This window comes from Fusarium odoratissimum (assembly GCF_000260195.1).
Source record: "Fusarium odoratissimum NRRL 54006 unplaced genomic scaffold supercont1.26, whole genome shotgun sequence".
In the NCBI taxonomy this organism is placed as follows: Eukaryota; Fungi; Ascomycota; class Sordariomycetes; order Hypocreales; family Nectriaceae; genus Fusarium; species Fusarium odoratissimum.
Window position 1 is genome coordinate 346,258 of NW_022158710.1, and position 20,722 is coordinate 366,979.

Below are 20,722 nucleotides of genomic sequence, written 5' to 3' on the forward strand. Positions count from 1 at the left end.
GTTCCGTTTTCGACATCATCAGAACGGGGCATCGTCAGTTGAAGACGAGCTCTGTTGAGGCGGGATTTGAAAGGAGGAGCGGCTTGTTTGCTTCTGTATGCTAGCGAAGTGTTAGCTTTGGCTATTTGCCGCCCAAGAGTTTCCTAACCTTGAATTCTTTACTGCGTGTGTAACAATAAAATGAGGCTTTGCCTGCTTGGGTCCGTCATGTGGTTACAGTAACTTGGAAGGGTTGGTTTTGGCAGAGGTTTGATAAGGTGGGAGTGAAAGAAAAAAGAGCGATCGTATGGGCCTGGTCGCAAAAAGAAGTGAAGCGAGGCTAGAGCAACGAGCTTGGTCATTGGGGGAGGCAATCCCACAGTCACGTGGAAGAGGCCTTAAGTGAGGTGCTTTCTCAACATGACACCGCTCAAAACTGGCGAGAATGTCGATGGTATTTGTAATTGTTGAAAAGATATGCCTTGGTCTCCTTAATGCACACACATATCTCTTTGTGCACCCATGAGCAATCGCTGAAGGATATGTGTAACAATAGACATATGAGAGCTTTGCCTTATCCTCGTTTGTATCAAATCACATTCAAGTCCGGGGAGTCAATCAATTAATGGCATGCTAAACGGTTGTTAAGAAGAATGAAGGAGGCATTTGCTAAACCCCCCGCTGCCCAGCATACCCCAAGGGACAAGAAAACTTCTGATCGAACTGAAGTACCTAAGATCACTAATTTCAATACTTACTAAGTTATACTAAACTCGCTTAAGTCAGTTTAGGAATCAGGATGCAGGTCCTAAGTTGCCTTGCCTCCACTGGGTATAATCTAACGTGGGTGGTTCACAAATCTGTAGGACTGAAAATCCATCAAGTCAATCGACAAGGCCGAGGAGCAACAATCAAGCTTCGGTTACAATAACAAAGGAGAAGTGGAGGAGTGAAGTGATTTATTCCAATTTAGCCTGATGAATTACTCTACCAGATTTCCCATTTCTGATCACCAATGGCACAAAGTCGGTTGAACAGCTGATCTCTACGAGCCATCGCTGTGAGCAACCTAGACTTCCCTCCACTATCAACTATCTCCAAGCCATCCATGATCTCAGCTTCCAATGCCCATCCAGCAAGGAGTTTCGCTTTGGCCCCGTACCCAGAATACTTGTTCAGTGTAGTGATGTCCTTGACGGGGATCATCCATATAGGATGAATCACATGATAGCCAGAACCATCCAAATCTCCCGTAGATCTTCTAGAAAAACAAAGACAAGGGGATGAAGTATCGGTTGTGAGATATGCAAAACCCTTCTCGCCCTGCCACCGACATGTGAACTCGACCGGCCCAGCAATAGTAGGTATCTCCCTGGTCGATGCTGCTCCAACCCGGTTCTTAGCAGATACAGTTCCAGTCTTCGCTCGGACTTTGTTGACGCCTATGACAGTCTTTGCTGCTGCCTGGGCAACAGGCTTGACGATGGCCAAAAGCTTGCCGCGTCTTTTTCCGCCGGTTTCATGGTCAGGGTACTCATGGTCATCGCCGCCAGTGTCTTGGACAACCCCAGGCTCTTCTTGAACAGCCTTTCGAATCTCTTCGGGTGGCGCTCCTCCTGGGCGATCGCCGTTTGATGCACTCAGGACATCGTCATCCAGAATGTGCGGGTCTTCAGGAGGTGGACCTTTTGATTCGGGTGGCGGTGATAGAGGGGCCTTATTTCGTTCACCATGTCGTAAAAGGGCTATAGTCAACTGTGAATCCGTCGGTATTCCCCGGAACACAATTCTGGTCAGCGATTAGCGAGATTGAGATGGAATTTGAACAAGCTTCGCACCTTTCCATATTATGCTTTAGCCAACCATAAGAGTTTCTCAAGAAGATGCTACCAAAGAACCCAATCCCCATACACAAAGTAACAATTCTGTAAAACATGTAACAGGATGTGAAAGCCGACAATACCACAATCGGGAGGATTAGTTGTACGATCCGATGGCGAGCAGTGTCTCTTGGAAAAGGCGCAGTTGGATCAAGCAGACTAGTCATAAGTTAGAACCTGTTTTCAACAACATGACAGGACATCATAGTCTGAAAGATGAATACTTACTTCGCACTCCTCTCCCACACATCGCAGAAGCGACATACCCAGTGCATCAAGGGTCTCATTTGACTCCACATTAGCTCCTGCATAGGCGATTTGCTCTTGTCCCAGGACGGCTTCTCGATTCCAGCTGCCTTATCCTTCGCGGTTGCTATCCTGGTAGCTAAGGATCTTGGATCCGGAAGGTTAACAGTCTTTCCGCCTCCTCGTTGTGACTCATCGTGCTGCGGATCCTTGTCGACAAAGACATTTATGGACAGAGCTACAAGACCTGTTGCAAAGTTGCTGGCTTCCCTCTCCAGGGTTTCACCCTTGAGGCTCTCTGGAGCGCCTGTAGCTGTATCGACCGTTCCTAGAATACCTGCGGCCGGCTTTATTAAGTGGCCGTCTTGGTAATGGACTAGTGCAGGCGGGCAAGGCGGGAATAAGGCATTTCGAATTTTGGGGGAGAGCAAAATGGCCATCAAACCTGTCAACAGTGTTGGCATAAGGCCGTCCAAATACCATGCAGCGAGGTAAACCTTAATAGTTAGAAGAGGTGTTCTTTGCACGAGAAACTGATTGGCCTACTAGACAGAAACATGATGTTCGCCTTGGTTCCCTCCAGGACTGGAGTCTCGAGAGGTGTTGCCTGAGCATAATAAAGCCAAGTATCTATAGCCGTGAGCATTACCCTACCAGACCTGGACTGAAACACCTACCGCCCCTATGTAAAGTCTTTCGATTTGTGCACGCAGCTTGTTTGGAGAGAATTGCTCCTCTTCAGCAACGTTGAAATCCATCTCATCTTCTGGGTGATTTGGGGCATGTTTGAGATGGAAGACACGCTGTTTCTGGTCAGCTAATGCTCATACAAGCTGAGTGGTCAACTCACTTTATTGAACCTTCGGATGAGAAGCCAGATATCTTTGTTCTTTATGCCATCGAAGGCATAGTCCTCGGGCCGTATCTGATCATCGTCCCAGCCTACGTCCTTAACTTCTACTGAATTGGCGACAACATCCTCCTGTATTTTCTCCGCTGGACCATGACGCAAAGGCTCATGCTGAACACTGGTGTGAAGGGTTGTACTGCCATCAGCTCCGTGCTCAAGGTTGGCAGCAATGTGCCTCGTTTGTTGTGCATTTTGATCCATAATGCATGAATTCTTCCTCAAGTAACAATTGAAACATTTCCGCAGTAAATACGAAAACTGGAAATAAGCTCATACGGCGAGGCTTGACCCCAGGTAGCTAAGATCCTTAGCGCATGATGTCAGGATGGCAATTCCGCCGCGTCGCGCATCACGGCGTCATATTGATCCATTTAACACGACAGCGACTACTGCAGGTGCATCATACAAAGCCAAGAAGTAGCGCAATTGAGGAGCTTTTCCTCCGCGAGGTTTCAAATCTGGTCGGCGAAGGTCGTGGCGTGCATTTGTGTTGGTCTGGTTGAGTGCATGATTACTCATTTCTGTCTGACGTCGGTCGCGTCCGTAATTTGACGATGCTCGAAGCCTAGGGTAGGAGAACGTATGACACGAGTTCACTTCAATTTTAACGCGGTAAATAACGGTTATTAATGTATTTGTAGCAATATAATTAATAAACTTAAATAACTGGATTTTGGACGTTCAATATTGATCGGGGTAGACTGCTGTATGTCTGAGTCAATGTGACTTATGCTATTTTCCCTCATTTGGTTGTTTGTAAGTGTCAACGAGAAGTGCCTGAACTGACGATACTGAAGTCACAAGTAGTTTTCGTCCCCACCAAGGCATCGCGTCTCAACAAGGACGCGCATTCATCGAAATCACCCTCCCAATAGATGAATGGTTACTTTAGATTATGTATTTCCGTTGAAAGTCGGCCCCAAAATCCCTTCTGTCGCGTATTTTCCGAGATTGCAAGTGCATAGTCACACCAACAACGCGTCATCATCAAGGAGCGGAAGTAATTCTGGTATCTTGACATTATTAACGAGCAAAGACTATAATAGCTACAATCAATTAGGCCTTCGCTTCCAAAATCTCATTCTTCTCCAATGCCTTGTTTCCAATTTCTACCATTTCTGCATTGGACAAAGTATCCTTGCCAAACCCAGTGATCGACTGGTCAAGTAAACCGGCCACCAATTCCGTCCTCCCAATATTCGGGATGTTGATGACAGCATGCGAGAACCAACGCAGCCCTTGTTTTAAGAAACCCATATCCGGATCGTTGACCATGCCTGACTTGGTAACGAGGACCTGCATTCTCCCGTCCGACAAATGCGCACGCTCGATGATCTGTTTCTCAACCTGGCCCTGGAAGCGTTATTGGCAATGATACGGCAGCGACGCGCTGAATACGTACACGAAGAAGACAATAGTCTCCGAGAATCCATGGCTTCTTTGCAGGGTCTCGCTCGGCGTTGCAACCGCTCACGTAGATGAATCGCAACGGGTCCGGGTTACCCTCGCGCGGAAGCTTCGCAAACGTGTCGGCTGCATAGAGCGCATACTCATAGCAGATCATGCGAACTTGATCCCAATTGTACTGCTTCAATTTGCCAGGCGTTACCCCGATAAGCCTGCGCGGTTAGTTGTGTCACATTGAGAAGCCGGCCGGACACACCATATGCAAGCGTCTGCCCCAGAGATTTCATCCTTGACATATTGCGGGTAGTTTTTAAAGTCGGAACAGGTGACAGACGTGAGCTTGGACTCGATTTCTGGTGTTTGTAGGTCTTCTGAGAGATCGTGGTCGTGACGCGATAATGTGACGACTGAGGTGATCTGAGGGTGCAGGAGCGCCTGGCGGACGACTTCCTTCCCAATGAACCCTGTTGAGCCTGCGATGACGACCTTCATTTCGACGATGATGTTTGAGACGTTTTCCTGTATCTTTTTCACTTCGGGAAGCGTCAGCGACTTAAAATGTTGGATATGTCAGTTTATCGGGTCGACAAAATCCTCATCTGACGATCTGAAAAGGTCCCATGCGCCGCCAATATTTATAAGACTCATTATGGCTTACGTCGTCATCTTCAGACAAGAAGCCTCAATTCTCCGAAAGCCACAAGATCTGCACTAACATCGATCTCATCAACAAACAAGCTCATGAGGCTTGTTCTATCCAATTTAACATGCCAGAACCGGGAGACTGTAAGCTCCGATTCCCGGATTTACGGCGCCGGATCGGGTATCGAGTGAGAGATCCATTACAGCAGGCATTCCACCCCGCCAAGCTCCATTCTTCATCAGGCAATTTATCGGCAGGGTCCAGAGATTTAGGAGCAGGTAAGCTTGTATTGAGTTTACACATATATCATGGCTTTCTGGATGCAAATGTGATCATTCCTGACTGTCAAAGCAGTGCGCCTCAACCACAAACGATGATCATCTCAGCCTGGTCGATGTGGAAGCCGAGTATGCCTTGTTCAATGCAAATCCATGCGGGATGCCGAAGGTGCAGCGCTGTGATTCCGCTTCCCCACCTCAGCGCCTGGTTACAGTGAGCGAGACACTGAAGACGGCAGGCTTCATGCAAGGCGTTCTGCCCGCCTGATTGAGATGACAGTTGCCAATTCGAAAACCTCTTGTCGCTCCATGAACCTTCATCATGTAACGCTTGGTGAATAGACTCATCGCAAGATGCCCTCGCTCCCCGCGTTTCTGTCTCGTTCGGTGCCAGTGTCCAGTGGCAACAGCGGTGGGATCACTGATGCCCCTGTGATTCCCAGTACCCGACTGGGTCCTGCAGCTGATCTGCTTGAGAATGAGCTATTCAGAATGTACTGGGAAGGAGTCGAGCGCGAGCTGCCTCATTTACTGCTGACATTCAGGCGCTGGCAATCACGTCCAGACACATCGGATTTTCTCCCAGAGGAAGAGGATGACTTCATTTACGGTTATGATACGTTTCTCGATTCAGTTTCCGACATTTCTCGCCAATTTCATGAACGCAATAAGAGAAACCAACGATCAAAACGTCCAGAGAAGAAAGCGAAAAAAGACACAAAAGCGCCACCTTCATACGATGAAGTTCTACGAGACCGTGGCTGGGATATCTTCGCCGACATAAAGAGTAACAGCATCAAGGGCTGTATAAGAACCTCCCTTAGCGAGCGCAAACTACTGGACCCAGCTAGACGGAGAGCCCGCATGCTTCTTCAATCAGCGCAATTCCTTGACATCGACAAAATTATGGAGTATCGCGAACCTGAAAAAGCACTATCGTTCTGGAAAAGACCTGCCTCCGCTCAAATACGGCTCTGGTCATATGACGATTTACACCAGCCGGTATTCGTCCCACAGCTCTGCTCCGAGTGCAAGGCGACAATTCGGGGATGTACCTTTCAGGACACCAGCGACGAAAACATTGTGATATGCGAAAGCTGTTACCGAGCGACACATTATGGCCAGACGCGCTTTGTCAAGAAATACAAAGAGTGCTGCCTTCCAACGGCCTTGACGCCAGAGATTAGCCGCAAGTTGTGTTATTGTAGTACGGTTCGTCGACGCGACCAAGATGGACGCTCCAGGTCGCTGTGGCCAATTGACCCTGAGCTCGACGAAGGCCATCACGTCAAAGGCGGGCTTGGTCGTGTAGGCTGCGGTCTGTACACCGTCACAGATCTCTTTGCAGAGGCAAAGTATGCGTCTACAAGATCACAATTCGGCAAAAGTGACAGTTTACTTCAGTTACGAAAAAAGGATCCTGTAGGTGGCGAGCTGCCGAAGCCTGTGGCTGTAACAAGGAAGCAACCAAGTCGATTGGGACATCTCAACGAGACCTCCCTACCGGAATACGGTTATTCCTATGGGTTCAGTACTGATGAGCCGGAGGATATTCCAATGTACTTGCGGTCGACTATCGAGAAGTATCCGTATGGGAACGTTCATATGGCTCTTCGCTTTGGCCCTCTGATCATAGAGAATGGCGTCGCAAAGTAAGTCGCTCGACTCATCATTCATGACAGAAGCTGACAACTCAGTACCATGGGCGGTGTCCTTGTCACCAGTCGAGATCCGCCTTCATTACAAGTCATCCGTGATCCCCCAGAAGAAATCACAAAATCCCTTCTTCTCACAGGCGAGAGAGATCGTATTCTCTATGTACAGGATAGACCGAGGCACCCGAAGCGATACAAAGCCTTCATGAAGCAAGTCGTCGGAGGTGCCTTCTGCGATTTCTTCGAGTCTGGTATTGAAGATGAGCTTATTGACGCCTTCATACATGAATCTAATTGTCTGACCGAGGACGGATTGACTTTTGTAGAGCAAGAAGCTATGCTTGGACAGAGTACCAAACGTCTGCTTCTACACGTCAAAGAGTACCTCGCTTCGAGGGTGCAGGCGTACATCACGAGCATCACCACTCATCTCCTGGATCCAGAGGTTCGACTCAAATGGCATTATCACGAGAACAATTGCCAGGCATTCTGTGACAGATTGATTGACCACGGCTTATTTGGTCCCCTGTTCGCCTCCAAGACAGCGGTTAGTCAACCAATGCCACTGTACTTGATGAGCTTTGTATGTCGACCCGGGTCAAACGTACCTACACGGGCATTCTCTAAATACGACGTTCCAAATGGCCTTACAGAAGAATATCTCCTCAAGTTCCGTTATGGACGCCACGATGACTCCGACATAATTGACACACTGGCCGAATACTGGACGGATTGGGGCGCTTTTGGAGGGCACATTTATCCATACCAAGATGTCTTTCCATGGGACTGTACAGAAGCATATGATCGGTATCCCGGAAACTGTGGTGATTGCAAAATTTCGAAACACGTTCTGGCATTCCCGTTTGACTCTTGGTCCATCGCGTCTCTGCATCTTGCCCGAGGCCGGCAACTGTATCCCGCTAATGCACAGCCTCCCGTGGGCAAATCAGCAGAGAAGCGAGCAAACCCAGGCATAATGACAGACACCGAATGGTTCAAAAACCGCATCACCGTACTACTCGGCCAAGACGCCCTCCTCACAGCCGCGGTCGCTATGGCAAATTCCAGTCAATTCCAAGCATCAACAACATGGCTCACCAACCATGAGGACGAGACCATGGATAGACTCAAGCTTGGCGGCATTCATCGTGCACAACCGTTCAGCCACCACTTTGAGAAAGGTGCTTACCATCAATACTTTGTCGCTGACTGGGCCTTCCTCGCTCAACCATTACGAGTTCAAGAGTATGAGAAGTTCAGGGACTGGAGAGCAACCAAGATCGATGTTGGTGCAACCACGGCGGATGATGGTAGTGGGGGAGGAGGATGCGGCACAGGTCCTTTCGCTTGTGGTGCGGTAGCAGCGGGATGTGCAGTAGGATCTCCAGGAATGGCTGGGGATACCTGTGGAAGTGGATGCGTATCAAGTTGCGGTGGCGGTGATGGAGATGGTGGATGTGGTGGTTGCGGAGGATGAAGTATAGCAATCTACATCAATCATATACATTGAGTCATTTACTACGTATGATGTCCCGCCCAAAGACACTCATGTCTTCCCTTCCCGCAAAACCACCACCGGGTAGACCTTCTCCCTATAGGCCACATACATATCGCGCAATCAACATTCCTCGGCAATGTTCTGCTGAGATAAAACTCATCCCTCTTCTCCCTCATATCCGTGAGTTTCTCCCCGTCAAGCTTGATACAGTATCGACACAAGTATCCACCACCATCCTCCCATTGCGGCTCCCGGAAAGAACAGCAATTGACATGCTGCATCTCGAGATCTTGCATGTTCCATTTCGCATTGAAGGGTGCTGCACCGCCGGGTGCGGAGATCAGGTAGCAGAATGTGCAGACCGCGTAGCAATGTGCGAAGTGATCCTTTATACGGGAAGCTCGAATACGTTGTTTCGGGGCTTTGCAGGCCTGTTGTTAATGTAAGTAATTGATCAGCAAGAGGTGGCGGTGTAACTTACATCGCAGATCACACGTTCGCATGACCAACATTCGCTCTTCTTCCCTTTGAGACACGATGCCACACATAGCAACTCTATTCGGTCCCGACGAGAGTTTGGGTCCATCGATGGATAGAATACTGCGGTACGCACCAATTTGGATGTGAGCGATAAGTTCACCATGTCATCGTAATGAAGGTGGCTCGCGACTCGCTCAGCAATACTGTCGGTCTGTAGCATGATTGACAAGGACCTCTCTCGGCCAGAAGCCTTCTGCGATAACAGTCGATTGATGTCATGCGGCCATCTCTTCACCGGTTTGTGCTGTATTGGTAGGAAACATCGTCTAAGGACGATCGCTGGAACGCTGATGAAGCGAGGGAACGCGGCAATGGGGAACAATAGAAAGTCTTGACCAACAAGGAGGATCTATTCCGCCGTCAGTATTGTAATTAGGGCCAATGTGTGCAACGACCTACAATCGTGAACATGGTCATGATTTTCCCTAGGCTTGCCCCGAACGTCCAATCCTTCGACCCTGTGGGAATCGGGTTCCGGCAGACTTCCACAATTGAGAAGAGAATGATCGCCCAATCGACGCATAAGATGTAAAAGCAGCCGCGACTTCGTTGGGATGAGTCCCATGCGCCCATCGATCCTCGACTCTTGCGTGTCGTCGCAATCATTGAACTGAGGATAGGCCATAATGTCAACCAGATGCCCTGCCATCGTTAATACCCATATCCCTACAATAGCTGGAGTACTCACGAGAAATTGACGTCCTCTATCTAAATGTCCCAACCGCCACCATGGATTGAGCACGACCAATGGCCCGTACAACCACAGAGGAATAAATGACCAGAAGCGAAGCCGCCCAAATGTCCTTGCTGTCCTGCCACAAATGCTGGCAATGTTGACGATCATGAGAATACCCCATGTGATCATAAAAATCGAGAAGAACGCTTTGTGTAGAGTATCCATGATTGCATCGTTGCTCTTAGCATGAAAATTGATGTTGCGTTGTGAGTGTCCATGGCTCAGTAGACTTACAGTGGCCGGTTGGCACTGCGGAATAACCCCGCGATGATCGACAGGTCGAGAACGCCTGGGCATCGACCTCTCTTTAACCGGGCGTAAGATGTCTTTATTTCAAGGCGCGCGATTGGTGAGATTGCGAAGCTGACAAGCAAGGGTGCGTGAGATGTGGTACGCTTTTTGTTTGAGGCGTGGCGAGGCAGTCTGGAGATTTGCTGGCAGACTGATTGCCCAGCGCCAATAGGCTATTCAGCCCGGATCGCCTCATTCAACAATAAGGCCTGGGATATAAAGATGTTCACGAGGAGGAGCCTATTTCTTGAGAAACGAGATGATTTCTAATTTTATGTTGCGAAATGGCTTTGGAGCATCGGCTTACCAAACATTCCCTACACGAGCAGGGAAAGGATATGGTCTCAGGTTCATCGCGTCCAAAAAATCCAAATGGTCTGCCATACGAAGTCGCTGTCAAACCAGAGGACTTTCCAATAATCCCCGACCCCGGTGTCTTTAACTTTCCGACTGCAACAAATGTCAACAATAAGCCTTCAAGAAGACAGACTACCCCGGATTTGGCCCTCCCCATCGTTTCCGAGTGTGCAGCTCACCTCGAATTCCTTGAGACGCTCTTCATCTTGAGGCAGAAGATCTTGGTTTCGAAAGAGTTGGATGATGTGATGCGAACTAATCCTGTGAGGGAGACTAAGACTGGCACTCAGGGGGACGAGAAGACATTCAAGGATGAGAAGCTCTGGGAACGACGACAGGCAAAGTGGCCGAAGTTCGTTGAGCTTGCTACAGTTCGATTTCTTGCCTGGCGAGAACATTTCAACAAATCTTCGGAAAGAGAAGTCACACGAGACAATCTTCCGCCTCTCGATATTCTCATGGTCTGGCACTCGTTTCTTCTCAATCCGCGACTATTCTCCAACACATGTTCAGAAGAACCTCTCTTCTCAGTCAAGTTTCCCTGGAATCATATTCACAACGCTATCGATAACGCAGAATGGGTTTTTGGGCTACCACCAGCTGCAGCAGCAAACTATGAAGAAGCATCTGGTTTTGCACCAAATCTCTTCAACGATATTCTGTCATGGAAAGACCTTACGCACTCCACGCTTGTCAACATGTCGAACACCGGGTTGGGCGGCATTGGCTATATGCCCGTCATCTACGAGAGCCCATGTAAAGAATACTCACAGCTCTTTCGAGACTATGACTCGGAATTGGCGAAACAGCTCAGGGATGCTGTTATTCGCCAGGCGTCGTTTATTGATAAGATGAATTCCTTCATGTGGGTACGCAGCCCTGCTCTTGAGGGAACAATTCGGCGAGCTCTTGCGCGGTATCAGAATTTTTGTAAGCTTCTTAAGATATCTAAAACCACTGTTGTACCAACGCTAGATATTGATCTGGTCTGGCATACCCATCAATGCACGGCCAAACATTACGGACAAGCAATGAAGCTCCTGACAGGCAAGTTCGTCAACCATGATGATACCATTGAGAAGCCACAGTTGGGAGATGGCTTTGGCGAGACGAGAAGACTGTATCGAGTATACTTTGGACAAGAATATCGTGCTTGCGGGTGCTGGGACTGTCAAGCTCTGTTGACAGAACTTGAAAGGGCTATGGAGGACGGACAAGATGTGGATATGGACAGGATCACAGCAAAGGTTAAAGAAGATGTGTTCTATTATAGGGCGGTGGAGTGGTCGAGGAGGCACAAGACGAGCTTGCCAAAACGGCCTGTCGCTAGGAACTCATAATCACCACAAAACACTTGGGAGAAGAAAATAGCCGTGATGAAATCTCATATTGAATGAAGAAGAAAGGCCGGAGTAAACTACTAGTCGTCCTCGGAAAATGACAAATACCACAATGAAAATGCAAAAATAGGCGCTCAAGTATTCTAAGATCTATAGCTTTGCTCCCTCAGCTCGTCTCTTCTCTCGCTCCTTATCCCTGAGCAGTCGACGAAGGATCTTTCCGCTTGGACTCTTGGGTATAACCTCCAGGAACTCTACACCTCCTCTAAGTTGTTTATAGGAAGCCTTGTTATCCGCAACATGCTTCATGATATCATTCGCCACTTGCTCTTCATCCAAGGACTCAGCCAAAGAACTCTTCACTACAAAAGCCTTTGGTACCTCTCCTGATCTCTCATCAGGTACCTGGATCACAGCACAGTCAAAGACATGTGGGCTTGTCAGAATATGAGCCTCGAGTTCCGCGGGTGCAACCTGATGGCCCTGCTAATTGTCAGTAATGCCTCGACCGGACAGGAAGTAGGTCACATACCTTGACCTTGATGAGTTCCTTGATTCTATCGACAATCACAATATGTTCGTGACCAGACGGAGCCAAAGTCACGATGGCTTCGTCTCCAGTGCGGATATATCTTCCATCTTGGTGATGTACAAACGTTTCAGAGGTAGCCTTCTCGTTGTTCAGATAGCCCAGCACAACTGACGGGGCTTGAACGAGGAGCTCGCCTGGCTTGTCATACTCAGTGACCTCATTGCCTTCAAGGTCAATGATCTTGGCTTTGGCACCCGGCAATAAGGACCCAGAGCCTTTTGTAAAGACATCATCCTCGCTTGAAGACGTGACGACGGTGGCAGTCTCAGTCATTCCTTCGTATAATTAGTCAGGGGTTTCTGGGATGTATTGCGTGCTAGGACTCACCATAGGCTTGGGCAATTGTCCAATCAGGGTAGAGATTCTTCATATCCTGGATAGTCTCTTCACCCAGCGGTGCAGCGCCGCAGTAGACGAATTTAACACTGCTTAGGTCATACTTGGCGCAAATATCCTTGAATCTTAAGACTTGGATGATGATTGGTGGTACCTTGAGTGATTGTTAGTGATAATGACAGCCGCCAAGAAAATATATACACTGACCACTAGCAGCTGCCGAATCTTGAATTCTTGGATCGACTTGAGGAAATCATTGAAGTCAAACTTTGGGAGAACAATAACCTGATCACCTCGCCACGTGCAAGTATGAGCAGCAATAACAAGGCCGTAAATATGAGAGAAGGGCAGAAACCCTGTCACTGCTTGTGTTTCCACGCCTTTCTTCCGTCTGGCGACAGAGTCATAGGTAACATGCTGCAACACATTCGAGATGACGTTTCTATGAGATATCATCACAGCTTTCTGCATGACATTAGCATGTATCATAGCTAGGAAGGGAACGATCTTACCGGTAATCCTGATGTTCCACTTGAGAAGCATAAAAAGGCTGTCTGACGTGCACCCTGACCCTGAACCCACTGGAGCTTCTCGAGCTCTTCAAGTTTCGAACCTTCGTTGATAAGATCCTCTACGGAAGCATGTTTGAAACTTGAGGTAGGTTCAGCTCGCGGTATGTCGAACAGATAGACGTTTTCGTCTGGTATGCCAACGTTCTTGGCCGCCTCAAGTGCTACCTCGAGTAGTGGTGTACAAGTTACTAGAGCCTTGGCTCCTGATGCCTTGAGCTGATGAGCCAGTTCATCAGAGGAGTAAGCGGCATTGGCTGGCGTGGCAATCCCATTGAGTCGGTGAACGCCATAGATGGCAGTTACAAAGTCAATCTAGAGTCATGTATCAGATAGCTGTCCTCTATAGAAACCCGGCATATACGTACTGTGTTGAGAGAGAAGATAGCAAAAACCTTATCCCATGGCGTTCCTTCATTTGGCTGCCATTGAAGGCGCTTTGCCAAAGCTCTTGCAAAGGACTCTGACCGCTCGAACAATTCAGGTGCTGAGTATGAACGACCAGTGATACCGCAGGTAAATGGATGTCTGCTCTTGGCAATGGGTCGGCGACCATACGCCTCATTCTTCATAAACTCAGCAATAGGTATCGAATCAGGAGGATCTTCAATATGTCAGCAACGGGAAGTTCCATCATCGGAGGCACGCGACTCACCAACTGGGAGCTGAGGCACCCAGCTTGGAGAAGTAAACACCATGTTGGTACGAGGTCCTTGTTTTTCGCACCTTCAGACGCGTTTCGCACTATGATAGGTTAAAATAGTATTGAGACAGCCAGAGTGAATTTCTTATTGAAGGACATCAGCGAGTCAGCGAGTCAGCGACCTAACGTCATGAAAACAATTGTGGTGGAGTTCTTGGCGGAGCTACACTCTTATAGGAAAACCGAGAGCATTGCCATCTCAGATAGCGGCCAATCCCCCGCATTCTCCAGATTACTAGGAGTGGATTTCTAAGCCAACCATAGGTCCTTATTGCCTCGCAGAACCTCGGTAGAAAATCCTACCGAAACCCCTCCGTGTCTATGAAAGGAAACCGAGCTGACTACAGCTTTCCGAAAGCCGAATAATAGATCGTGATTTAGGCTGGACTACTGCTACCTATACTCCAGTGAGAAAAGTCAACATTGATCACCACATTCAAATCATCGACCAAATTTCACCATGACTGTTACAAATTCCGAAAGAGTGCCAGCAACCATGTTTGCATGGAGGAAACACAAAGGAAGTCCAAAGCCGGTAATGCAAACTGCCGATTTTCATAAATTAATACATTAACGTATTCGAGGTTTTCGAAGAAGTGCCCGTTCCCAAAGTATCGCCAAATGGCATTCTTTGTAAGATGCTGGCATCTGGCGGTATGAAGAGCCCTCCTGGTAGTTAACTAAAATCTGACCAATACTGTAGTTTGTAGAAGCGACCATTCGCTCCTCACGATAGAGAAGCAAGCATCTTGGTTCCAGGAAAAGTATATCCTGGGCCACGAAGGCTGCGGACAGATTGTTGAAATAGGCGGTAATGTTCAAGATAACAGACTGAAAGTGGTAAGAAATTCTCTTTCACTACTAGCATTAATTAGTACTTATACCTTTCAGGGAGATATTGTGGCTCTTCATGCGGTCCCAGGCTGTGGACAAGAAGATTGCCCCGAATGTTCTCGTGATCTGGCTCAACTGTGTGAAAGGGGTCATCACTCGGGCATTGGCCAAGATGGCTTTTACGCACCATATACCGCAGTTGATATCAGAGCTGCAGTCAAAGTCCCTGATGGTGTCAGCCCAGCAGAAGCTGCTGTAGCCACTGACGCTGTGAACACAGCATTTCACGCCATCACTAGGAGAGGAGAAGTCAAAAAGCATGAGACAGTATTTCTATTCGGTCTTGGTGGGCTAGGTTTCAATGCTCTTCAAATTGTTCGTTATATTGGGGCAAGAGTGATAGTTTCCGATATTCGACAAGAACTGCTTGATGAAGCCAAAGCTCTGGGCATACCTGAGAAAGATATTGTCCCAGTAGGAAACCCTCCCCAGGACTTTATCAAAGAGAATGGCTTGGAAGGAAAGATCGACACCGTTCTTGACTTTGTTGGTACCCATCAAACATTTGAAGATGCTCAACATATCGGTAAGCAAATACCTTTGTTTGAAATTCGTCGAACCCAAACTAATCTGTGCTTTAGTACGTCGTGGCGGCAAACTTCTTTGCATTGGCAGTCTTGACACAGAAAACACCATTCACATGAAGATTGGCACCAGAAAGAGGCTTTCCTTCATCTTCTCTTATGGTGGCCAAGTCAGAGATTTGGAGAAGGTTCTTGAACTTATCGCTTCTGGCCATATTAGTCCCCGAGTTGAAACCAGAAAGCTCCCGGACTTTGAGGAAGTTCTTGGGGCATTGGGTGAAGGAAAGATCAAGGCGAGAGTGGCATTACTACATGATTAGTCTCATTCATAAATTCCATTGCCTTTTATGAACAACAAGATTTCCCATTTAATTTCTTTGGTAGTTTGTGTTGGTTCGTTGCCATACACTACTAAACTCAAAACTTAGCAGCACTCAAAATCATGTCATGTTTGGACGGTTGAGGAGCCTATTTAGGCAATAGGTTTCTAGTGGAAGACTAAAGTCTCGTCATTGATTTAGAGTTGATTCTAAATGTAGGTATTTGGTAATCTATCTCAACCATTAACGCTTGCGCCAGCAGGCAAGCTAGTTCCAACGGCAGCAGTTGTTCCAGCATCAACTGGTAGAATAGCTCCTGTGATCCATCTTGCATGGTTACTCGCCAGAAACACGACAGCACAAGCAGCATCCCACGCTGTACCTTCAGTCCCAAGTAGACTCCTCGCCTTCCTCGCTTCCCTGGCCTCTTCTGACATGCCCTTAGCATACATCATCGGGGTATAAAGCATCTAAATATTATTAGCTATTTCTTCTTGTTCTCAAGCTTCATCACTTACCCCAGGACAGACACAGTTCACTCTGATACCATCTTTGGCGTGGTGAGCGGCCATCGCTCTGGTCATATTGACCACTGCTCCTTTGGCGGTTGGATAGAGCAAATGAGGTGTACCGCCCTTCAAGCCGGCTACACTCCCCATATTGACGATAGATCCTTTGATCTCACCATCGTTCTTGGCCATTGCTGGTATAGCATACTTTGCCATCAAAACCATGCTTGACACATTGACCTCGAGACCCATCGTCCACTTGGCCATATCCACGTCAATGGCTGTCCCCGAAGCGCCTGCTATGCCGACATTATTGACAAGAATATCCAAGCGACCGAATTCTTCCAATGCCAGGGCAACAGCCTTCTCACAATCGTCTGCATCTGTGACATTTCCTTGTGCCGGTATCGCCTTTTTGGAAGCTGAGCTTTGGTTGGCCATATCGGCCGTCTTTGTTGCCCATTCTAAATCCATATCAAGGCATATGACATTACAGCCCTCGTTGGCCAACATGATTGATATCGCCCTGCCATTGCCAATACCATCACCAAAGCAGCCGGCGCCTGTGACAATGGCGACTTTGTCTTTTAGTGAACGAGACGGAGGTTGAGTGGGTATCTCGGCCATGGCGCTGTTTGTTTTTGGATCACTGGTAAACCTCGTATTGTGAAACGATACAATGAATCATCTTATTTCGCAATATTTAATCGTGAGGTCGACATGGAGTGAGCCTTCCTTCGGAACTGTTGGGCGGCTTTCCTAATCGGGAATTGCCAGAGTTTAATACTCTAATTCAACCTCATTTTGTGGGGTCGCACCGAGGTACGACGGCAGGAACGGGGACGGAATCACATGGCTACAGCCAATTACGTACCTGAAGCATCGATACCCCTCAAGTATGCATTTTGATGAGATGGGTGACTTATTGAGACTAAACAATAACAAGAAATATCTTTTGAAACACCATCGAATCTTTCACCATGTGCGACTTTTCGGAATATGGCCCCAAATCTGCAGAATGGCTTGCAGTGGAGGCCAGTCTACCGCCCCCTCCAACTTTCGCAGATATCTATGAGAGACAGGCCGTAGTCAACAGGGGTCGTGAGGAGATATCTGCAAACGGTATGAAGGAGCTGGGTCACTTGGTCCGCACGAAAGACTACAAGGTTCCAACGAGAGACAATTCTTTCATAGAAGCGCGAAGCTATAAGCCTGCCGATTCTGCGGAAGGTGCTCTCCTACCGATCTACATCCACCTTCATGGTGGAGGATATTTATTCGGGACACTCTCATCCGAAGATGCTAACTCCTCGCGGATTGCAATTGGAGCGAAGGTAACCGTTATCAATGTGAACTACCGTCACACGCCGGATCATACTTTTCCAACGGCTTGGAATGACGTCGAAGATGCCTTCTATTGGATACACGATCACATCGATGAGCTTCAAGGCAAATCTGATCAGGTTGTCATTGGCGGTATCAGCGCTGGTGCCCAGTTAGCAGCGGCCCTGACTCTGAGACAAAACATCTCTGCGCCAGATATCCGCCAGTATCCCAAGATTGCTGGACAGATCCTGATGATCCCAGCTTTGATCCACCTCAACCATTATCAGTCGCAACTCGACCAACTTAAAAGTCCATTGGTGTCTTCATATGTCCAGAATGAAGATGCACCGATTCTTCCCAAGAAGGTCATCGACTTCTTTACTGGAATGCTGAAGTTTCCAGTTCCTTTTCCAGATGCTGATGATTTCCGAGCAAACACTGGGAACGCATCGGCTTCTCAAGTGAAAGGTCTCCCTCCCACTGTCTTTGGCATTGCCGGTGCCGATCCTCTGCGTGATGAAGGCCTCTTGTATGGCAAAAGGCTTGCTGAGGCAGGGTAAGTCAGCAGTCACTGGTTTTGGTCTCACTGAAATAGCTGACATGGAATGGCAACAGAGTCCCCACGGATATTCATGTCTTCAAAGGATTGCCTCACGGCTTTCGTAGGTATGGGAATCAGTTGACTGAGTCTAAACGGTGGGATAGAGTCATGGAGGGGGGAATTATTTGGGCACTCTCGAACCCTGAGGCTAGGAAGTTTGAAGTCAAAACCACTTAGAACACATCTCATCCACCATAACCTTGAGGTCCTAGAGGACTTCGAAATCTGAACTAGATGTGTTACGATTCGTGCCCGTAACAGCACTGTAAGGCTTCTATAAGGCAGCTGTAGCACACCCATGATTGCTTGCATAGCGATTATGGCCCGATCTTTTGCCCTGTGGTTTAACGGCTTGTGCAACCGTTACAAGATGGATAAGATAAACAATAAAGGATATTCCAATGCCTTCTAAGCTCATCATATGATGTCCTAAAATACTCCAAATTATCATAAACTATCATAATTTGTCCTAAGCTTATTAAGGATTCCACATGATATCTGCTTATCATCAACTTCAAGATGAAGCTGTTTTAACCAACCAGACTCCCTGTAGTACGTCTCAGGCCCCAATTTCATCACAAAGCATCATATCATAATAACATTTAAATTCTAATAGACTATATCCTTCAAGCGTATCTCAATACAAAGTCCGAATAATCCCTCCCCTTGACCTCATCACATCTCTTTCGATACCCTGGTGCAGGGCCATTATATCTCGTCATGGATCTCTTCTGCTTATGAGCCAAGTTCTTGTTGACACCAGTCATCCATGAGTCAACTTCATTAGCCAGTAAGCCCTTTCCGCATTCATGCACATGTTGCGTCCACTCCTCCATACCCTTGTCAGTTGCTTCAGCACTGATGATCTTATTGTCACGAGCATATCGTATAAACTCTGCAACCCAGTTTGCTGCATACTCAATGGACCTGAAGGCAGCTGGTTAGTACTGATAGTAGTAAAAGAAGTTGATGGCCATACCTAGGAATGTTTCCAAACATCTGATGGGGACCCATAATCATAAACATGTTAGGAAAGTCCTGGACAGTAAGTCCGAGGAACGTCCTGATACCCTCAGCCCAGACATCCTTCAGATTGGTTCCGTTTCGTCCTTGAATATCAACTGCGTTGAAAGATCCAGTCACGGCATCGAATCCAGTGGCATAGATCAGAACATCAAGCTCATAAAATGCATCTCCTGTCTGAACGCCAGTCTCTGTGATCTGAGAAATCGGGTCTTCTCTAATATCAACCAACTTGACGTTTGACTGGTTGAAAACCTCGAAGTAACCGCTCTCAAGAGGAACTCTCCTTGTACCGAAGCCATGATTCTTGGGGATCAACTTCTCAGCCACTTCTGGATCATTGATTCTTGCTCGGATCTTATCGGCGTGGAACTTGCTGTAAAGCTCGTTCGCCTTGTGGTCTGTGAAGACATCTGAAGAAACACTGAGAACTTTGGCGAATCCAGGTTCGGCATAGAGCTTCTCCCATTGCTCTTGACGCTCCTCTTCTGTCATAGAAAAGACGCTCCTGCTATCACCGACATGAATGAAGCATGCGTATGATTCAGCACATTTGCGGAAGATTTCTGGGTATCTTTTGCGGATCTCATCCATCTCCTCTGGGCTGATTTTCTTGTTTCGAAGTGGAGCTGTCCAGTTCGGTGTCCTTTGGAACACTGTCAAGTGGCCGACCTTATCCGAGATGGCTTGTATAGTCTGAATCGCCGTTGCACCGGTACCAACAATGCCCACTCGCTTGCCATTCAGAGCGGAGGCATCACCTGGCCATCTGGCTGTATGCCAGGCTTGCCCCTTGAAACTTTGTACACCGGGAATGTTTGGTAAAGTCGGTTGGTTGAGAATGCCCATAGCGGTGATGAGGTATCGGGTAGTGTACTGCGAGCCATCTTCATCCTCAAGAAGCCAGGATGATGTATCTTCTTGGAACTTCGCTGATTTGACGCGTGTGTTGAACTGCATATCACGCTTCAGGTCGAATTTGTCTGTGAGATATTGGATGTACCGAAGGGTTTCTGGTTGAGGGGCAAAGTGTTCTGTCCAGTTCCACTCATCGAGAACTTCTTGTGAAAATGAAAAGATGTATGAGTAGCTCTCCGAGTCAAAACGAGCACCAGGATACCTGTTCCAGAACCAAGTTCCGCCCTCCGCGGAACCTGCTTCGATAACTCGTGTCTTCAAGCCAAGTTCCCGCATGCGGTACAGGCTAAGAATACCACTGAGTCCAGCACCAATGATAAGAACATCATAGTCCAAGTTGCTTTCTGGTGATCCAAACGCATCACCGCGAATTGGTTGTGCTGAAGGCATTGTGAAGTTGTGGAACGATGATGATAGGGTGGTTGCCAGATAGAGAAGTGGCGCTGTACTGAGGTATGACAAAGTTTTAAAGATCTGAAGGTTGCAGCACATTTGGTATCATGAGGGTTACGTCCGGCGTGTCGATTTATGCCCGCGGGTTTATTCTCCTCTGTACACATTCCAGGGAGTCCTTGTCGACCCCGCACATCCGGGGGTTGATGGCTGGGGTATCGTGTAACCGAGAGTTAAACTTGAGGCTATCCCCG

The 20,722-nt window shown here is 47.8% G+C and overlaps 10 protein-coding genes across 10 annotated transcripts; 4 read left to right on the forward strand and 6 right to left on the reverse strand.

Annotated features, from left to right (window-relative positions):
- Positions 1-966: 966 nt before the first annotated feature.
- Positions 967-3,216, reverse strand: FOIG_12406 (uncharacterized protein; the record flags this gene model as incomplete). The annotated part of the gene is made up of 6 exons (XM_031213309.1): positions 967-1,768; positions 1,818-2,018; positions 2,088-2,602; positions 2,652-2,735; positions 2,783-2,908; positions 2,956-3,216. 6 exons carry the CDS (start codon positions 3,214-3,216, stop codon positions 967-969), a joined length of 1,989 nt encoding a protein of 662 aa, XP_031057054.1.
- Positions 3,217-4,009: 793 nt separating this feature from the next.
- Positions 4,010-4,914, reverse strand: FOIG_12407 (uncharacterized protein; the record flags this gene model as incomplete). Its single annotated transcript, XM_031213310.1, has 3 exons — positions 4,010-4,368; positions 4,418-4,634; positions 4,679-4,914. 3 exons carry the CDS (start codon positions 4,912-4,914, stop codon positions 4,072-4,074), a joined length of 750 nt encoding a protein of 249 aa, XP_031057055.1. The 3' UTR covers positions 4,010-4,071.
- Positions 4,915-5,697: 783 nt separating this feature from the next.
- Positions 5,698-8,475, forward strand: FOIG_12408 (uncharacterized protein; the record flags this gene model as incomplete). The annotated part of the gene is made up of 2 exons (XM_031213311.1): positions 5,698-6,995; positions 7,041-8,475. The coding sequence occupies 2 exons, from the start codon at positions 5,698-5,700 to the stop codon at positions 8,473-8,475; spliced, it is 2,733 nt and encodes a 910-aa protein (XP_031057056.1).
- Positions 8,476-8,544: 69 nt separating this feature from the next.
- FOIG_12409 (uncharacterized protein) lies at positions 8,545-9,975 on the reverse strand (the record flags this gene model as incomplete). The annotated part of the gene is made up of 5 exons (XM_031213312.1): positions 9,725-9,975; positions 9,436-9,678; positions 8,978-9,385; positions 8,653-8,927; positions 8,545-8,590 (listed from the first exon to the last, which is right to left on the reverse strand). The coding sequence occupies exons 1-5, from the start codon at positions 9,935-9,937 to the stop codon at positions 8,545-8,547; spliced, it is 1,185 nt and encodes a 394-aa protein (XP_031057057.1). The 5' UTR covers positions 9,938-9,975.
- A 372-nt stretch (positions 9,976-10,347) lies between these two features.
- On the forward strand, positions 10,348-11,760 carry FOIG_12410 (uncharacterized protein; the record flags this gene model as incomplete). Its single annotated transcript, XM_031213313.1, has 1 exon — positions 10,348-11,760. One exon carries the CDS (start codon positions 10,348-10,350, stop codon positions 11,758-11,760), a length of 1,413 nt encoding a protein of 470 aa, XP_031057058.1.
- Positions 11,761-11,780: 20 nt separating this feature from the next.
- Positions 11,781-14,090, reverse strand: FOIG_12411 (uncharacterized protein). The gene is made up of 7 exons (XM_031213314.1): positions 13,913-14,090; positions 13,626-13,861; positions 13,201-13,572; positions 12,896-13,153; positions 12,680-12,842; positions 12,293-12,627; positions 11,781-12,243 (listed from the first exon to the last, which is right to left on the reverse strand). Exons 1-7 carry the CDS (start codon positions 13,953-13,955, stop codon positions 11,911-11,913), a joined length of 1,740 nt encoding a protein of 579 aa, XP_031057059.1. The 5' UTR covers positions 13,956-14,090; the 3' UTR covers positions 11,781-11,910.
- A 180-nt stretch (positions 14,091-14,270) lies between these two features.
- Positions 14,271-15,744, forward strand: FOIG_12412 (uncharacterized protein). The gene is made up of 5 exons (XM_031213315.1): positions 14,271-14,495; positions 14,545-14,614; positions 14,664-14,800; positions 14,852-15,380; positions 15,436-15,744. Exons 1-5 carry the CDS (start codon positions 14,421-14,423, stop codon positions 15,696-15,698), a joined length of 1,074 nt encoding a protein of 357 aa, XP_031057060.1. The 5' UTR covers positions 14,271-14,420; the 3' UTR covers positions 15,699-15,744.
- Positions 15,745-15,845: 101 nt separating this feature from the next.
- FOIG_12413 (uncharacterized protein) lies at positions 15,846-16,939 on the reverse strand. The gene has a single exon (XM_031213316.1). It carries the CDS (start codon positions 16,832-16,834, stop codon positions 16,199-16,201), a length of 636 nt encoding a protein of 211 aa, XP_031057061.1. The 5' UTR covers positions 16,835-16,939; the 3' UTR covers positions 15,846-16,198.
- A 248-nt stretch (positions 16,940-17,187) lies between these two features.
- FOIG_12414 (uncharacterized protein) lies at positions 17,188-18,371 on the forward strand (the record flags this gene model as incomplete). Its single annotated transcript, XM_031213317.1, has 2 exons — positions 17,188-18,089; positions 18,149-18,371. The coding sequence occupies 2 exons, from the start codon at positions 17,188-17,190 to the stop codon at positions 18,309-18,311; spliced, it is 1,065 nt and encodes a 354-aa protein (XP_031057062.1). The 3' UTR covers positions 18,312-18,371.
- A 356-nt stretch (positions 18,372-18,727) lies between these two features.
- Positions 18,728-20,651, reverse strand: FOIG_12415 (uncharacterized protein). The gene is made up of 2 exons (XM_031213318.1): positions 19,114-20,651; positions 18,728-19,061 (listed from the first exon to the last, which is right to left on the reverse strand). Exons 1-2 carry the CDS (start codon positions 20,565-20,567, stop codon positions 18,761-18,763), a joined length of 1,755 nt encoding a protein of 584 aa, XP_031057063.1. The 5' UTR covers positions 20,568-20,651; the 3' UTR covers positions 18,728-18,760.
- Positions 20,652-20,722: the final 71 nt, after the last annotated feature.

What these genes read in the sequence shown, in the direction of transcription:
- FOIG_12411 (XM_031213314.1), bottom strand. Translation starts at nt 13,955, where the DNA reads ATGGTGTTTACTTCTCCAAGCTGGGTGCCTCAGCTCCCAGTTG. An exon ending in GGTGCCTCAGCTCCCAGTTG is followed by an intron (nt 13,862 to 13,912) that starts GTGAGTCGCGTG and finishes GACATATTGAAG; the next exon opens with ATCCTCCTGATTCGATACCT. An exon ending in CTATCTTCTCTCTCAACACA is followed by an intron (nt 13,573 to 13,625) that starts GTACGTATATGC and finishes ACATGACTCTAG; the next exon opens with ATTGACTTTGTAACTGCCAT.
- FOIG_12412 (XM_031213315.1), top strand. Translation starts at nt 14,421, where the DNA reads ATGACTGTTACAAATTCCGAAAGAGTGCCAGCAACCATGTTTGCATGG. An exon ending in ACAAAGGAAGTCCAAAGCCG is followed by an intron (nt 14,496 to 14,544) that starts GTAATGCAAACT and finishes AACGTATTCGAG; the next exon opens with GTTTTCGAAGAAGTGCCCGT. An exon ending in AAGATAACAGACTGAAAGTG is followed by an intron (nt 14,801 to 14,851) that starts GTAAGAAATTCT and finishes TATACCTTTCAG; the next exon opens with GGAGATATTGTGGCTCTTCA.
- FOIG_12413 (XM_031213316.1), bottom strand. Translation starts at nt 16,834, where the DNA reads ATGGCCGAGATACCCACTCAACCTCCGTCTCGTTCACTAAAAGACAAA.
- FOIG_12415 (XM_031213318.1), bottom strand. Translation starts at nt 20,567, where the DNA reads ATGTGCTGCAACCTTCAGATCTTTAAAACTTTGTCATACCTCAGTACA. An exon ending in ATGTTTGGAAACATTCCTAG is followed by an intron (nt 19,062 to 19,113) that starts GTATGGCCATCA and finishes AGCTGCCTTCAG; the next exon opens with GTCCATTGAGTATGCAGCAA.